We start from the raw sequence: 18,366 nt of genomic DNA on the forward strand, positions 1-18,366 counted from the left end.
TCTCACTAATCATATCTTACACACACGCGCTTCCATCACCAAAGGTGATTTATTTAGTGTCCGAACTTTACAGCGACATTTGTTTTGTTTGTTTTAAACCAAACATTAAAACAAAAATAAATATAATTACAGTGTTCATTCTTCATCATATAAAAGTGTACTGAATCTTGCATGGAGTGTTTTAGTTATGACAGAGCAGACGTGTTGGTCTGTTTGAAAGAGCGCTGCAGAAGTGCACTGCAGAGCTGAGTCAATGTTTGCTCTTCTTTGCTTTCTTGTGTGAGCGATGGGGTGACCGTGACCTGGATTTGCCTGCCTTGTGGTCCGGAGATGGTGATCGGGAACGTTTGGACCGTTTGGGAGACCTGAACAAAACAGAACATATAACATACTGACTTTAAAGATAACACTCGGGATGGATGCTACTGCAAAAGCATCACAGTTGACTTACTTTAAAGGAGAGATGCTCCTTGATTTTCGGGCCTGGTGTCCAGGGTCATTACTACGTCTTCTATCCCCATCATCATTTTTTCTGCTCCTTTCTTTGCTCCTCCTGTCGTCCTTGGACCTCTCTTTGGATTTTGATGTTGATCTCTCATTCTTCTCTTCATCTTTTTCAAACTCCTACAGGACAGAGTAAAAACATCCCTGTTAATTTGTAGTTATCTATCTAAAGATGTAATTCCCTAATCAGCTCAGTCTGGTTTAATGGGAGTTTCCTTCTAGGGGGTTCTATAACAAGGAAAGTAATTTTTTTAAAACCTCTTTTTGTCATCTTTTTTGGTCCATGGGCAAAAGCAATAAAATGCAGAATTATTTAAACGCAATGAAGCTGCTACATTAGAACACAAGTCCAGCAAATTCCGCTAGTTTTTTTCCCCTCTTGAGATCTCCACACATAATATACCCAACAGAGCAACATTTCTAGTAGTGAATATGAACCGTGCCACTCAAAGGAAATTGTGCGCAAACAAGAACCAACAGCGCCTAGGTTAAAATAAACTGCAGCTACAGTTCCTTACCAGTAGATGGTGCAATTTTGACAAACATTTACAACTCTGCCACTAAATCATTATTTTAACTGTACTGACTAATTTGATTGAACTAATTTTGGTTTTTTTTCCCACTACACTGTTCATTATTAGAGGATGTGCTTCTATTATACATGAGTGACTTGTATTTTGCTTAAAGTGGGGCTCTTTTGGGGAGAAAAATCTGAGCACCTTTTATTCCTCCACAGGTAAAACACAGTGCAATGTCATTTTAAAGCTATACTAATTCAAGTGGCTCATCAACCCACCTTTTGTAGCAGTTTGTTTCTGTAGTGCTCCACTTGTTGCTGTAAGCTCATTCCAGACTTCCTCGGCCTTTTGCCAGACTCCAGCTCATCTTGGATCTTCATAACCTTTACCTGTGTTATAGTGAGAAAGCAAATCAGTTCTGAACATTTATCAACTACAATCTGACTTATTGTCCAACATGCCTGATGGTGGTACTCACAGGCATCAGGTATGGACTAAAACAGTTTATGCCTGCCTGAAGTGTGACTTTTTTTTTTTTTTTTTTAAATAAGAAGATCTAAAAGTAAACAGTTTTCAGCAACTCTAACTCATACAAAGATGCTTTTGAACACACTTTCACTTGCCTCTAGCTCTCTCAGCCTTTTCCTTTTGCTCTCAGACATCTGAAAACTTCTGAGCGAGCTTTGAAAAACTGCACTGTCATAGTTTGATAGACTGGAGGAATCGGCACTGCTGTCGCTCTCCGAGTCTTCGTCTTGCGAGTTGCCACTGTTGACAGGCATGAGATCCATTTGACTGCAGTCTATTTCTTTTTTTTATAAATGTACACAGGAGGTGAGACACTCGGGCCTTACCTCACGTTTGCTTCATCGCCGTTGTCTCGCTCCACCACAGTGTCCCACTTAGATTCAGTCTTTGCTATGAGAGATAAGAGAACAATAAGCACGATGATCTGGGCAGATTGATGATACAGTAACATCCTGACAAGTCTACCTTGAGAAAACACCCCAGTATCAGTAGTCTTCTCCCACTTAGATAAAGGCACACTTGAGACAGGAACACTGCCTTCATCCACTGGGGAGATAAAACAGCCACAAGGTTAGGACGAGGACAGGTCATCCTTGAAAGGCTTCCAGTTAGATCGTGATAACAGTGAGTTTGCTCTTTAATGACTGAGAAATACAGCACAAATCTGTTCCTGCTGAGATCGAGATGCGCACTCGTTACTCAGGACGTCAGTGTTTTGATGTATGAGCTGGGTGGATTATTGACGTTTTTTGTTTAAAAAAAAGAAAAAAAAGAACACTATTAATATGCTGTGGACTCACAAGGCATCCCATCAATGTCATCAGCGGTGACCCCTAAGGGAACACCGTCTATGTCATCAACAGGGACTCCATCCAGAGGGTCCCAGCCCATAGGGCAGCCATCCAGGTCATCCACAGGAGCTCTGTCCAAAGGTATGCCATCTATAGGTGTGCTGTCCATTGGTGCACCGTCAATATCACAGGATACTTCCTACAAAGAGACAAGGAAATGCATTTATGTCAAGGTTCATTTACTTTTCAACAAGAAGGGGAGCCTATATTGTTGAAATGGCATCACCAAAAGGCAGTAATAAGGGGAGTAATTCAGCTAACCTCTGCCATCTCTGCTAGCTCCTCCCCTGCTTTGGCAAAGCCGAGAAAGATATTCTGAAGGTGGATTAGATAAGGCTGTGGGTAAATGGCCCAGTCCTCCCAAGCTCGAAAACAACTCATGACCTTTTGCTGTGGAGAGAGAGAAAGAGATAATATGCATATGAAAATGTTTTGTTGTCCTATTTTTAGTAAATGTCCTTGTGCGAAAGGCAAGCGAATTCCATGATTACCTTAAACAGCTCAGCCTGCAACCTGGCTTGTATGTTTTTGTGCGCTGCGTTAAGATCTCCAAAGATCTGTGGCAGCTTTGCTTCAAAACTGGAAAGATGAGGGGAAAACTTTAAGATGGTCAGACAAAGCTGAAATAAAATGCGATCAGAGTGCTCAGGCCAAACTTAGGGAAAGTCTCTTACTATTTCCGGTAATACGAGGCACCGGCTACTTTGGCACATGAATTGTGCAAGATGTCTGACACAAGGTACAATCTGGCGATCTGTGAGATTGAAGTGGACAGAAAAGTTCAATATGACCTGGTTATTGTAGCTTTACAGAGATTCTGTGTAACACGTGTTATATAAAGATATAAGGAAGAAAACTGCCTTCTTCTGAAGGGACGTCTGGAGCGAGGAGAAGGAATCGGAGACATGTCCCACTACTTCCTCTGCTGCATCCGCTCGGTCAAGGCAGAACATCATGGCATTGGCAATGTCTTCTCTCCCAGCAGTGAGCTCCTTAAGCAACATCTCCAGCCTCTGTCTGTGCCTGAAAGATGTTTACAGAAGAGTCATGTTCATTCAGTTTAACTGAAGTTACAAGCATAAATAAATGTCGCTGTGACCGCTAGATGACTTACTCGGCTCGGAGTTGCCCTTTCTTCACCTCCTCCTCATGGGAAACATCATCTTCTTCCTCTTGCCTTTCTTCACTTCTCTGAGAGTAGCTGTTTAAAGAAGGTGGTCTCCACAAAGAGCCTCCGCGGAACATGCGAAAATCTGTCGTCCTCCACTCTGTTGGGGACTCTCCCTGAGGTACGGATGAAAACCAGACAAATTTTTAAAAAAAGAAAAAGATGATTTAAATCCACATGACCCCGTTACTTCCGGTAACTGTTCAGAAACAAGGTTTTGCAGAAACAGAATACCTGAAGAATGGAGAAAAGCTTCCAGCGATAGTACACATGATCTTGGCTTTTGTTGTCAAAAAGGAATCTGAGACAATAACAGATAAATCAAACACGATGCAATTTTCTTTCAACTTAACACCAACACGGGCCCAAGTGCTGCAAACATACCTGTAATGTGGGTTGTTTTTCTCTTTATTCATGATTATGGCTTCAAACACTGGACCTTCACGCACCACAAACTCTATCATCCTGTGAATAAGGAATAACAGATTCCTGTGGGGACAGAGAGGCGCATCAGAGCCAGGTTTAAGATTAAAACTCATAATGCACACTCAAGCATCTCTAACAGTAAAAGGCCCATGAATATTATTGGCAGACTAAATGCTGCTCACTCTAAATCAAGATATACTGTGCTTATGCACGCCCAAATATAATAGGAAAACTACACGTGTGGGCCTATCTTTTTTCCCGATAACAATGTAAGAATGGAGAAGAAATGACACAATCACAATAACTTTTCATGGCTCACGTTGCAAAGCCCCAATCCAAAGTTTAACATTAATCATGAAGCTTCAAGATGCCAAATACGCAAGAATCCTGATGTCTTGCTATATTTGACTCATGCAATGCTTTGAGAAGAAAAAACAGTAATTTATTACTGTGTTTTAGTTGTCAGGGTTGCCAAATTTATGACATCCTGCAAAAATCTTGCTGTCTAAAATGTCTGAAAAAGATGTATCCAGTGGTTACTTTGGATTGGGGCTGCAGACCTGAAACCTGTTTGAACTTGATCAGTGTAGACTGTGTTCATGCAGTTATGTCTGCCACTATAGTTACACTCACATATTACTCTACTATGACCTGAAGGAGCAGCTGGCTTGATTTATGACAAAAGTACTACTCTACTGACATCTGACTTGAGAAAAATCAACATGCCTTCTAGCTGTATCGTCTGCAGTGTCTCAGCCTACCCATGGGAAATCCAGGGCGTGTTGGTTTAAAATACAGATACCAACGGATATTTACAACAATTGCAATTAAGTATTTAACAGAAAAACTAGCTGACAACTGAATGACATGGTGGGAACAAGATGAGTTTTGATGGATTTTTAATAAACTGAAACAAGAATTGCATGTAAACCTCAAGCCATGACATTTGACATGTGTGAGGAATTATCCAAAAGTTCTGCAACTCTGCCCTTAAAAAGCAAACACCAGGCTTGATTTAAAATTGGCCCATCTACCCCTTTTGAGATTGCTCTGCAGCTCTGGACTGCTTCCAGTGTCGCTCAATCTACAGAAGGCCTGGTCTGACCAATTACAGGTGCCCACCTGCAATGAAGCTCAACCTTGTGCAAAGAGAATGGATTTACTTCTCATCATGTTGGAGATGAGAGCTGGGTCTCAGGCAGCCAAACCTGAAGGGTCTTATTTAGGTCATCTGAGCTATCTGCTGTGCTGACCCCTTGTGAACGAGAGCAACCAAAAGCAGCAGCAGTTTTAATCACTGATAGGTTTTATGCACTGTGGATTGTGCCCATGTACTGTTGGGGGGGGAACTGTGCAGCGCACTGATGAGGCAACGGTGTTTTTTTGGCCACAACAACAGTCTTCACTGTAACTGCAAATGGTCAGAACACGCCTGAGCATGTAGCCTTCTAAAAACAGCAGCTCTGCTGGAAATGGTTTACTGCTTCCCAAGGAGAGGGGAAGGTGAACAAATTTAGATTTTTATCATCACGGGCAGAGTCACACCTCCAACAAGTTGCAGATGTCAAAGTATCCACCCACTTACAGCAACTGTAAAACAACTGTGGGATGCCAAGTGTATTTCTAACAGCCCTAAGACCTGAGACTTCCTGCCACAAACAACACATCTGGATAAAAGAACAGTGCACCACAGCCTCTCGCCTATAACACTTGTGTTACAACAGCTGGGCAGTCATAGTAAGAAGAGTGTGTATACCTTTCGGTTGGGATAACCACTTTGACTACGGCTTCGGACAGAGTCTGTTTGTGAAGTCAAACCAAATAGTGAAAACGTTAAAACGTGAGCACTTGTACAGATGAAACACTGCAGGATACATACAGCATAGAAAACGATGACAGTATTAACGGTCAGTGAAAAGAGATGGGGTGACACAGCTGTAGGACTCTAATGAACTATTGTAAAATACTACACAATCTATACAAGCTGAGCTGATTCGAGTAAATAACTGTGACAAATAACTTTTTAAAGCACAAATTTACCCTGACTTGGTCACTAGCTATAGTTTCCAAACTTGGATCAACAGCAGGCCTTTCCACAATAAATAAGTAAATAATAATGATAATAGTAATACTGATAAATCTGCAGGTCTTTAAAGAAACAATTTTCCTTTATTTGTCACACTCTTATTCCTAATTCATTACATCACCATACAAATGCAGTTAACACCAATTACTTGTGGATGAGATTTTACCTTGTCAAGCTCTTTTTTAGACATGCCCAGCGGCTTGGTGAAGTCATTGCGGAAGCGATCCCTGGGCTGAGCATTGAAAGGCAGGCCGGACGGCGGCGGCGGTGTGACTCTCACTCCCACCGGCGTGTAGAGTGGCTGAGGTGGGATGCGAGCTGGTTTGCCCCATCCCAGCTTCATCTCAAACCCCATAATCACTTTACCTACAAAGCAAACCATATTTCATTGTGCTGTGAGAAAAACAGCTGTGATATGTAACAGGGGTATTTTTAAGAGTCACCTGTACCATCTAGTGCAGCCAAGGCTCTCTCCGCATCTTTCCGTGTCATGAAGGCCACGAACGCTCTGTTAGAGGTTCTGCAGCGCTCCTCGTCTGTTCGGGGCCACATAATCTTCACACTGGCCAGGGGACCATACTTACAAAACTCTTTACAGAGCATTTCTTCATTCATCTGAAAAGTAGTCGAAATTTAAAGCGAGGATCGTACGTGAGCAATATGTTGAACCTATGCAAGTCTGTGTGGACCTTTACCTTTGGACTTATGCAGTTAATGTAGAGATTAGTGGTGGTTGGCACTGTCAGGTCATCATATAACGCTGTAGGGTGAAAAAGGGCTTGATGTTAGGTCAATTTAAAGGTTACCAAATTGATTCAACTAACAACAACAGTAATATCAAAGGAGGGGTTTTACTTGATCGTCCTGATAAAGGCGTGTCCAGATCTCCATATGGTCCTCCACCGGAGTCAGTTTTCTTCCTTTTATGTCTCTCCTCACGCTCTTCTTGTATTCTGTATCCCCACACATGAAAACAGATTTACATGTCCCAAGAAGATAAACATATTTCACAGAAACATGATTTCTAGCACATTTTTGAAAAATAAATTAAAAAACAAAATCAACTTACAGCTTAAGTTCTTCCTTGAATAGTTCGAGATTACTCTTCTTTTTCTCTTCTGCCTTTTTTTTAAAGGTCTATCAAACAAACAAACAGCTGGTTATTAAAAAGGTTCAAACACTGAAAGCTGAGGCTAATAGGACTGTATTTTTACATTAATACTTAATCAGATATTATGCATTTGATCCAAAATAAAAAAAATGAATAAACTTACAGACTTTTTGCTTTCAGCTGATGGTGAGACATGCTGGGACACGTGGACAAACTTGGTAGCAGGTTGGTAGAGCTTACTTTTCTTGACCTCTGCTGCTTCCTCCTCTGCAAAGATTAAGACAACCCTTGAATACTGATCCGGCTTATTTATGTAAACGCTTTCATTGTTATGACTTGACCCTGAACATCATTCAGACAGAAAGTGGCACTGGTTCCAAAAACAATTCATATAAACTCACTCACAAGTGAACTAAATGAGATGTCTGTTCATATAACAATACGTTGAGCAACTATGTTCAACTATAAGTAATCCTATAGTGCAGTTCTCCCAGAGTTCAGAGTCTCTGAATTTTATTAAACCATCACAAACATGTGGCCCTTAAAAATGAAGATGGTGAACTATTTCACTGCTGAGTCAGGCACTTGGTTCATCATTATTATTATTATTATTTTAAACATGCAACTTGCAATCAGGCTTGGTCCTGACATCCCACTGCTGAACAAAAGGAACATAACTGCAATGTCGCTAAATCACATCATGATGCTTGTGAAAACCCTCGCTGCTCACCTTTAGTCGCATTCACAATACCTCCACGGACAAAAGTTTTCACTCTGCTTTTCTCACTGGTCTCAAATGAAGCCAGAAATTCTTCAAACACCTCTGCTGCTTTTTCTTCCTCCTAGACAGACAAGGAAACACTATTTGTATTAATTCATTACCATATGATCTTAATAAGGTTTTATTTCCGCCAAACATTCAAAAGAAACACTCTGCATCGTATCTAAATGTTACATCCCAAACCCCCTCCACCTTTTTTTTGAGCTCCTCTTGTTCCTTCTTTGTGAGTGTTTTCAGTGGAGCTGCTGGTTTCCCCTTTCTATCTGCCATGCTCAAGCTGCAAGCAGTACATAATAATACACAAGGGTGGAAAAGTTCATGTTAAAATGCCTTTCAATTGGTAGCACAGAAGCAATTGTAGAGGTCTTAAAAATGCCTAACATCCTCGACAGTAGTTTGCAAACAATTTTAAGCAACTTGTAGCATTTTCATGCTTTGATAATAACAGTAAATCTTAAGAGAGCTCCCTGATCCAGTGGGAGGCAGAGCCCACAGCAGCAGACATGCACTGAAGGGCAAAGCAATAGAAATCTCTGTCTTCTGTTGAGTCATCTTACCGATTTAGTGTCACTTATGGCATCCTTTCTTTGGTAAGATATTAGATACAGACTATTAAAGGAGAAAAACACAGAGTATTAATCGCCAAATAAAATAAACAACACACAGGCATAGAAAAAACTAGTGCTACTCATCAATAACCACACACAGTGCTAACCTATGGTACCAGGGGGGTGGACACTGGGATGTTTACAACCCTTAAGTTTGATAGTTAAAGCCAAGAAGATGAAATGCATTAAACTAAGAGGCTCTTTGAACAATAAACATGCACTACTTAAACAGAGAAGCTGGTCAGGTCCATCTTGAGCAAATAAACGTGTTTAAAAAGGCCTGGACAACACACAGGCTACCATTCCACTTTGCTAATGTTAGCTAACGAATAAAGAGCTAGCCCACCCTTAACCTTCACATGAATAATGCTAGAGCTTATATTTCCTCTGTCAACCTATGGCCCCAACAATTCAGTAACTCGGACACATTTGCATCTTTCATAATCGCAAACACCTCCCTCAGTGCTAACACTCACACAGAGCTCAGACACTCTTAGCTAGCTAACATAACTGTCTCTTTATGTTGTTCTGAAACGCCGCAAAAGCGCCGACTGACCGCGCAGGACAACGTTTAAACCACAGTGCATGCACACAACCCGATATAACCGCAACTTACAACGTGTGTTAAGCTATTGCTTCACCATTTGTTTGCGACTGACAAGTGTTTTTTTTAATCACATCGTGCTAGCACGAAGCGAGTGGAGCTCCTGTGAGAGGACGCCTGCTCTTCTCTGCTCGGTCCGCAGCTTATTAAAGGAGTCCGTATCTCTGTGCGCTCATACTCTACTCATTACGGAGACTTCTCTTTCTTTCATCTACCTGCTGCTACAGTTTTGCCTCCTCACGTCCAGGTTTGTGGCGGTCACCGGCTGTGGGGTTTTCATAAATCTCATAAATGTCAGTTTGGGGTTTAAACGAAGAGAGAGAGAGAGAGAGAGACCCCTTTATTTATTAAAGTGCAAGAGGCTGATTTAAAGCACTTTTGAACACCAGTGGACAAAAGACAGTCCGAATCAATTACTGATTATATGTGACACGTGTGATGGAAAATATTAAGGTATATAAAATAATTATAATAAATTCAAAACATGCCCCGATCATCAAGCTGCAAAGCAATTGGTGGACCTTAGCTTACCTGTTTTCATGATCATTTGTACCCATTGAGTTATTATCCAGTCCAATCCAATCCAACTTTATTTATAGAGCACTTTAAAACATAGTTGACCAAAGTGCTTTCCAGTTAAAGGATAGCCATAAAAAACAATAACCACATATTAAACAAAAAGGAAAAATAAATAAAACATGGAAAACTACAAAGAAAAGATGTACAATAAATTAAAATAAAAAATACATAAAAAAAAATTAAAACTAATCAAATAACTGACTAAAACTGATTAGAAGCCAACTCTGATACTACTCCTAAAATGCCTTGAAGAAAGTGTGTGTTTTTAAACGTGATTTAAAACTCAAGTGTTAGGTCCAGCCTAATATGGAGGGGCAATGTTGCTGTTGTGGCAGTTTGGGAGCCACACCAGCAAAAGCTTGTCCCCCTGGTGTTTTTTCAGACAACAAGGAGTGACTGGTCCTTGTTGTCCACTTTGAGGAGTGTATATGTGTTGAAGGTCTGCCAGGTAGGAAGGAGCTAGGCAGCTAAATATTTTTTTAATTAATTCTAAAATGGACAGACAATCAACGTAAAGAGGCAAGACCCAAGGAAATATGTTCATGTTTAGGTGTCCCTGTCAGCAGACAAGCTGGGTTTTTGGACTATTAGTAGGCGCAATAATGAGGCCTGATCAATACCTAAGATGAAAACTGTATTTATTTTGACAATTTTAAGATTTATGCATATTTTTACCCCAAGGTCGGTAAAAACTGGTTCGTGAATCTGACAGTCATCTACATAAAAATGAAATGAGACATTGTGTTTGTTAAATGAGAGCGCATCAAATAAATAAAAGAAAGGGGTCCAAGGATGGATCCTTGAGGTACACCACATGGGAGGGAGATGAACAAAACTTACCAAGTGAGACAGAAAAATATCTGTCAGGTAGGTATGACTTGAACCAGTAAAGGCAGGACCTCTGCCAACATGATGTTAAATGTTGTGATCTAATGTGTCAAAGGCTACTGTGAGATCTAAAAGCACAAGTATAACAGAGTCCCCAAAGTCAAAAGTACTTTAAAAACATGACTGAAACACCTCAAAAATATTGTATTTGGAAAAAAGGCTGCAGCTGTAAGGCCACTAGTTTTACACACATGGTACATATATAGAGACTAGTTTTGATTAATGAACATCACAATACACAGTTTAACTGAAACCTTATGTGATATTAAATGGAAAATTAAGCAGTAAAGTAAGTGTCCACACACACCTGCTGTCGTCTACTTCCTATCTCTACCTTAGATGAAAAAGTTTCAGGTCATAATCCGCTGCCATCATGAGCTGCATGTCAACATACAAAAAGTGGAAACTTTTATTAAAATTGCACATCTTTCTATTTTCCTGTTGTCATTAGCTAACACTACTTCTGCTTGTTTTGGTCATTTTAAAAGTATTATGTCTGCAATAGCTAATTAGGTTTTAGAGAGACTACTAGCCTCATTAGAACAAGGCAGATTAAAAGAACTACATTCAACCTATGATATCTTGTTGCTATGATAAATACATATATAAATATATTGATAATATACAGTTTCAAGATCCAAAGTTTAAGAGAAAAACGTATGGTACAATTTGCCATGCTCAAACTGCAAACAGTGCAACAACAACAACATATGGTAAGACACATTTTTCCATAGATAGATAGATAGATAGATAGATAGATAGATAGATCGATAGATAGAGGGCACATGAGGGTTGTTTTGGATAACCTTCAGTTTACTTTAGCACCATTCTGTGACATTACTGGGATAGTGGAATGCCCCATTAGGACCCGGGTATGATGGTGGAGAAGTTTTCACAATGACTGAAGAGGATAATTATTTGACTCACTGTTCAGACAACCAGGAGCAGTAAAGCAGTAGATGATTAGTGATATCCAGTGAATGTGATGAGAGCTGTACTATAGAAACATGTTAGATTATATATGTTTTATTTCAATGTTATAATAAACCTTTATACGCTAATCATTTTTTAAATAACTATCTACAGTGCACCAATTAATGTGCTATGCTTGTGCCCCCTGTGTCATTCTGGGTCTCCTGTTAAAAGGTGTTTATTACCAGATGGAGAGAAAAAAGGGTTAAAAGCCCAAAATGGCCACCATACCCCCTCATCATCATCATCATCACCAGCAGCAGCAGTAGTAGCAGCAGCAGCACCAATACCTCAGAAGCCCATCCCCTAGCGTCCGTGCTGGGAATGTACCGTGTATGCGCATGGGCGGAGAAACTGCCGCTGTGCGCTGTTATTATTGTAAGAGTAATTTCTTTTTTTCTTTTTCTTTTCTTTTTTTTTTATTTTAAAAAATGGCGTCCAGTCAGGGAGGCGTGGGAGCTGTCACCGCTCTACAAAGCCATCACTATCCCACCGGACCTCACTGGAGCCCGGGCATCACACCGTTCCAGCAGCAGCACCACACGGCCCGAAGCCTGGACCGGGCTCTGGAGGATGCTGTGTGCTCGGGGATACTGAACCTGAGCGGCAGGAAGCTGAGGGAGTACCCGGGGATGAGCTACGATCTCACCGATACAACACAAGCAGGTGGGTTGGTGTGCACGCGTGAGGACTACAGGAAACAAAACGTAAACCAACAAAAAACATCAAACACGTACTCGTGGATGAATGCAGCATGCCCGCATTGTGCATGGATTTTATCTCGATTTTGTGGATAAAGGCGCAATAACGTGTAGGTGACATTATTTATAGGAGTATACCGTGTACTCCGCGGACTTCTGTAAATGCACATTTGCTACATCCTGCTTGTAATTACTGTCCACCGGGGCTCGTATATCTGTAGTTTAGTGCGCTGTTGTGTTGGTCGACGCCAGTAGCTTTCAGCCCCCCCCCCCGAGACACATGAATGAGACGGCAGGCGCACCCAAGTAGGCGCTGTGCAGTGGTTTGCACACCAAGCTGCAGCTGATTCTGCACGGGGCAGCTGGAGCACTACACGAATGAAGCCTGCGGCAACGAAGAGTGTGATTCTTGCTCAATGAATGTCATTTGTGATGAGCATGTGGCACACACACACACGCGCGGCTTTTTTCATATTCGGCACAATCAGACAAAAGATGCAGGGTACTTGCTGGCAGCCTCACGCCCCTTTGGTTGCTCGGCTGTATATGCCCATATAGTGTAGCTTGTAATGTACCAGACAGGAGGAAGACACGGGTTTACTTTTGGTTTCACATGTAGGCTGATTCCTGTTTTAACCCATGTCTTTATTGGGCGATCTTTTTCTGGGTCACCCTTAACCGTAGTTAGTGGGTCAGTATTAGTGTCACGTTTTTCAGCAGTCTGTGTTATCAGTGTGAGGTCATACATACATAAGTTTTATTGGGAATGGCCTGACTTCAGTGGCTGTGCGTTTAATTAGGGTAGACATACATATATTCATCTTTTTGCACACATTTGGTAATTTTGGTAAGACTGGCTTGCTATTTATCATTCCCAAGCATTAACATGAGCATGTGGAAGATGCCAAATCTCAGAAATGATAGTCTCCTCCTCTGATGTGTCCATAGACCATCTGGTGTTAATCTGTCATCATGTGCAGCTCTTACCCTTACCCGTACCACCAGGGTGTTAAAATTTTCTACTCCAAGATTTCAGAACCTCTTCACATCTAGACAGTCTTCTTTGAGCACACCTGAAAGTGACTTGTTTAATTACTGAATCAAAAATAAAGCAAAAAGCATGATATGCACAGGGCTCCAGCCACTGAAAATCATTTGTGGGCTTGGTAGGAGGTGAAAGGTTTGCTGAACAAGCAGACATGTCTTCCAGTACTAAGCTATAATCCAACTATTTTCTTACATGCTGCTCTGCTGTTCTTAGTCGTTAGTAATCGTTTTGTGAGTGGGTTTGTCCACCCAGATCTATGGAAATTTGCTCATTTGATAGTTATATGTGCTAATTCTCCAGAATAAACAGGACTTATAACAATACACACCATTAATAACCCAGAGGAGCTCAGGGCCTTTTTGTTTTACACAGATTGCCAGTCATGTTTCGTGACAAACCACAAAACAGGAAGTTTGGGGTGAACTATTTACAGACTGTTAGGCCGTCTTTGTAATGATCTGCTCTTCTACCAGTCAGCTTTGCTCCATTAAACTTCAGTCAAAACATCTGTCAAGAGTTTTATTTATTTATTTATTTATTTATTCGCGTTTTAAATTTAGAAACAGCTTCTATTATCTGGAGTGCTCATTATAACAGCGATGAGAACTCGAAGAGGTGGGAAGGTTTATATTTCTGTGCCAGTGCAATTCAGGTGCTGTAAATGCTGCACGCCTCGCGCTTGTATCTCACGCCTTCATTTCACTCTGTCAAATTAAAGGTGTGCCAGAAGGGAAGTGTCACTTTCAGATGTGCGAAGAGAGATCAACACCTCACGGCGCTACCCTTTACATCAATTGCAATCTCTGCTGCAAATAGAAACGGTGTCATTTTTGCTGGCTCAGTCAAAATCAGATGCAGTTTAAAGTTAACTTTAATGCATCTTTTCTTATAAGTCTTTGCTGCAGCTTTCAGTCCTCACTGAACAGTGCCAGCTCTGTAAACTAAGACCCAGCTTGTTAAGCTACATTATTTGTTACACGTGAAAACTGAAAAGCGTTTAAAAAAAGAAGAAGTGGCTCTCGATATGTCTCGTGACAAGTATAAAGAAGTGCTATTTCGATAACATCGCATTGCTTCTCTTAGAAAGCAAACGGATTCATCTGACGGCTAAGCAGCAACCAAAAAGGGAGCGGACATCACAGGGGTGGTGTCCGTTTGCAGTGTGCTGCTGCTAGTTTGTCTCCAGTCGGGTTGTTTTCCCACAGGGAAAGCGCTAAGAATGCTGCCCCGAACTTGTGTAGAAGTGCATGCGGGTTAGTGCATCTATCTGGGCAGATGTTCAGGTTCATAACCCCAGCATGCCTCTACCTGCCGTTACCCCACCGCCGGGAGGTGCCTTCACCGTGCCTTCACAGGTGTGAGTTATTGTCAGATATTCAGCCAAGTTTACACCAGCTGTTTCTGTGACTTCTCAGGAAAAATGCTAATAAAGACATTTCAAATTGGGATTTCTTAGAGACCGTGATGACTCATTAATGGTATAATCAACAATACATGCATTAGATTTAGTGTGTGGTTTTATCTTCCATTTTTAATGGCTGTGCCACAATTGAAGATCGCACCTAATCTGTCATCACACTATAAACACTTCACTGACTGGCTAATTACTCCGTCATCCACAAATAGTTTGATCTAATATTTAATGGCCAAAATGAAGAGGTAAGTGAAAAAAAGCGTGTAATGCAGTTTTTGTCACAAAAAGAGAGTCCGCATAATTTGACAGCCAAGAACAAACCAAAAAGCCCACTAAGATACCGGAAGTCCTTGAAACAGGAGGCCAAAATGCAACTTGGGCATTCTTTATTCGATTTTGTGGGACTTTGTGTGCACAGTAAATCTCACAAGGTGCTGCTGCATTCCTTATAAGTTAAACTCTTCAAGGACAGCCTCCACAAGGACACAAGTATCAAGCAAACATTCTCTGCCTTAATAATCAACCAGTGTAAATACTGAAAGCGCCACAGCTCATTAAAGTTCAAGCAGGCTGACTCCCCCCAAAGGCTTTAAAAGTGTTACTCATTCTCTGTGCTCTGTTAAATCAAACATCCTCTGTCTCTCCTGAAAGCCTGTGCAGAACAGCAAGCGCTTTGGGCAACAGAGTCGTCCCATAATTATGTCTTATATATGAGACACAACATAAAATTTTCTTTTAAATCCCTTTTTGAGAAAATTGTTAGTGTCCTTTAGTTGAAGGTAGTCTTTGAAAAATATCAGAGATAAAGGCCTTTACTCACCCACGCCTAGTCTGGGTTATAGACGCAGGCCTGTATATTAATGATGCCACTGTTAAACATTTAGACTTGAATGTAAAATGATCAGAAAATGAAACGGTGGTCTCTAATTGATTCTTTTCTGTGAACCAACAGCTTAAAAAGCACTGGAGTTACAAACACGTTCAACAGAAGTAACATTCACATTTTAAAAAGGCACCAAGGACATGTTCACAGAATTTTTCTTTTAGTTCGCAGCTAGGCTTTATCTGCGTGGCGTATGTGCGTGACAAAAAGCTCAACAAATGAAGGTATAACCACAGTAAATTAGAAATGTGTGTGTCATATAACAGAGTGTGACTATTTTAGTGTCGTCTCAAAGTAGGATGTGTTAGAATTTAACAGGAACAATGTGGCATGTCTGAATTTTCCAATCAGACATTTGTAGTGTCCAAATTTGTGTAGTGTAACACAACCAGAGTGTCTGCTTCTTCATTTAAAAATAGGAACATGAATCAAATGCTTGACATGTGATTTAATTTCATTCAATTAATTTCTGGTGTAATGGACTCAGTGAAAAATTAATGTTGGGGTTAATATTAAGCCTATGATCATAGAATAGAATAGAATAGATTAGAATAGAATAGCCATTTACTGTAAATGAAAATAGTAAAGCAGCAGGAATAACTAACAAACAGGAGAAATATATACAAAACAAGGGAAAGGCACACATTACAGAACAGGTTGCAAAGGACTTGGTCTGAGTAGAGTCCTTGTGAGTGGTCTGAGTGATGAGGGTTACTAAGACCATGGCTCAGATTGGTGGGTGGGTGGACAGGGATGCGGTGTAGGGGGATAGTGTTTGTTTACAGATCAAATGGTCCAGGGAAAGAAGCCGTTTCTGCACATCTATAGTATCTATATCTATATTAATGTTTTTGCATATTAATGTGTCTGTGTGTCTGTCAACACCGGGTGCTGCTGAAGCATGTCTATGCCCAATCCTGAAGCATCTGGATTGGGCAGAGATCAAAGGATGCGGTTCATGGATCAATTGGACCGCGTTAGTGCCTGACGGTGATTACAAGCTCTCATGGACAACCCCTGCACAGTAGCTGAACAAACGCAGCTGATCAAGAGACTACCCGATCTCTAAGGCCAAATCTCACAATGAACAATCTGCACGGTCCAACCCGCAGCACCGGACCACACCCAAATCCTGACAGCCATAGTGGCTGTGGCACATCTGCTGCAGGGTGAAAATTAATTAACCCCAATTAATCATCTCCTTGACATGCACCTTCCATGTTTTCATTAAACTGAATCTTGCGGCATTATTGACAAAATACAGTAAATAGAGTATGATGGTCTCATTTTCCTGCAGCTTAGAGACAAATAACTTAGTGATAACAAGCTGAATTTCTAAATAGCAACTTAAAGCTATTTTTATCCTCTCTTCAAAATCAGTCTCTTGCTGATCAGAGACTCACTGTTTGCTCCAGAAGAAAGCAATTAGTATTCATTTTGCTGTGTCATGGAAGGACATATCCAAGCAGCATCTGCACTACGAACACAAATGAATAGATTGATGATATGGTGCCGTGGAGCCTTGGTGGAGTGCTTCTCTGCCTGGCGGGCCTTGTTCTGTGGGAGCTTGAGGCAGCAAGCAGGTGGATTAAAGACCCACTGTGCGCTGCAGATGGTGCGTGGCCTAGGTTGGAGGAGGGAATAGTGGGAAAAGATAGACAGGCATATAAAGCCTGTCTCCACCTACCCCCCAGCTCCCCCATCACCCAGATGATTCAACTACTAACACAGAATACCCAGTTGTGGGACCAGATTAGGGTGTGGAGGGAGATGGGGGAATTGACTATATGCAGCTGGGTTACAGCATCAAGGTCCAAGCCTGAGGGAGAGGCAGAGTTTAGTCTTAATGGAAAGCGTGTATACCTTGTGACCTCAGCTTTAGTCTTTCCCCATGTGGTAATTTCTGCTTCCCTTAACCCTTTGGCTTCTTTTCCCTTTGTGCTGCTGACTGTGTCATAGTCTGCTTCTCACTTCTGCTTACTGACTGCTGTCAGAGCCCATAGACAACTACACAGTCAGAGCCTATCTGTGGAAACCTGCTTGAGCTTTAAATCCATATTATCTGACCTTAGTTTCCTATAACCACTGTCTGGACGTTTGGTCATTTTAATTGACTAGTTTTAGTTTGACTAGTCACTAGTTTTGCTGCAACTAGTGGCACTTTTGTTTAAATGCTATTGTGAGAAGCCATATTAGGAATCACACTAGTAGCACCAGAAAGCTAATCTGCTTTCATGTATTAGTGGCATGTATGTAATAAATGCATCTTTCTCTTTTCCCTGGTATTAATTAACCAACAACAAAAACAAGAATTATACCTCCAGACAATAACTGCTGCAATCAAATGTCCGACAAGTAGTGATAATGACTAAGATCACGGAGGACACTGACATCTGATATAAAGGACATGGAACAAATATCTAGTTTATTACTGATTCTTCAGTTTTTCCGATTCTTCAGGCGGTTTTGTTCTCCTCAAACTGTCTTGTAATCTGACCGAATGGGGTGAAAGGTTCAACATATAGTATGTAATGTTAAAATGCAGGTAAATCAGGCCATTTCAATACAATTCGGGTCAGTTTCTTTTCATAGCTGATAACAACCTTCAGTAAAAGTAGAGAAGGTGTTTCATTGCACTGGGGATGAATGAATAAAGGCCTTACTTCCCGTATTTAAATACTAGATACGATATCCTT

General features: G+C 41.0%; 2 protein-coding genes across 3 annotated transcripts in view; one reads left to right on the forward strand and one right to left on the reverse strand.

Moving 5' to 3' along the window:
• Nucleotides 1-30: 30 nt before the first annotated feature.
• Nucleotides 31-9,497, reverse strand: LOC146378981 (U2 snRNP-associated SURP motif-containing protein). 2 transcript variants are annotated; one of them, XM_084942211.1, is made up of 25 exons: nucleotides 9,401-9,497; nucleotides 8,531-8,582; nucleotides 8,166-8,250; nucleotides 7,923-8,034; nucleotides 7,356-7,459; nucleotides 7,151-7,218; nucleotides 6,937-7,034; nucleotides 6,777-6,841; nucleotides 6,531-6,696; nucleotides 6,248-6,447; nucleotides 5,752-5,795; nucleotides 3,954-4,058; nucleotides 3,804-3,870; nucleotides 3,516-3,685; nucleotides 3,262-3,424; nucleotides 3,076-3,155; nucleotides 2,893-2,980; nucleotides 2,663-2,791; nucleotides 2,351-2,540; nucleotides 2,016-2,096; nucleotides 1,877-1,940; nucleotides 1,646-1,790; nucleotides 1,301-1,411; nucleotides 452-624; nucleotides 31-365 (listed from the first exon to the last, which is right to left on the reverse strand). In XM_084942211.1, exons 3-25 carry the CDS (start codon nucleotides 8,241-8,243, stop codon nucleotides 251-253), a joined length of 2,616 nt encoding a protein of 871 aa, XP_084798337.1. In that variant the 5' UTR covers nucleotides 8,244-8,250; nucleotides 8,531-8,582; nucleotides 9,401-9,497; the 3' UTR covers nucleotides 31-250. The 2 variants fall into 2 exon arrangements, with proteins under 2 accessions (XP_084798337.1, XP_084798336.1); XM_084942210.1 differs by lacking the exon at nucleotides 9,401-9,497 and adding an exon at nucleotides 9,198-9,352.
• A 2,401-nt stretch (nucleotides 9,498-11,898) lies between these two features.
• Nucleotides 11,899-18,366, forward strand: part of lrch2 (leucine-rich repeats and calponin homology (CH) domain containing 2) — a 36,594-nt gene continuing 30,126 nt past the window's right edge. The window contains exon 1 of the mRNA XM_084942212.1: nucleotides 11,899-12,290. Coding sequence (XP_084798338.1) covers nucleotides 12,056-12,290 — 235 coding nt within the window. The 5' untranslated portion in view covers nucleotides 11,899-12,055. The remainder of the gene's footprint in view (nucleotides 12,291-18,366) is intronic.

The sequence above is a fragment of the Perissodus microlepis genome, chromosome 10 (assembly GCF_051167445.1).
Source record: "Perissodus microlepis isolate ML-2025 ecotype Zambia chromosome 10, ASM5116744v1, whole genome shotgun sequence".
Lineage (NCBI taxonomy): Eukaryota > Metazoa > Chordata > Actinopteri > Cichliformes > Cichlidae > Perissodus > Perissodus microlepis.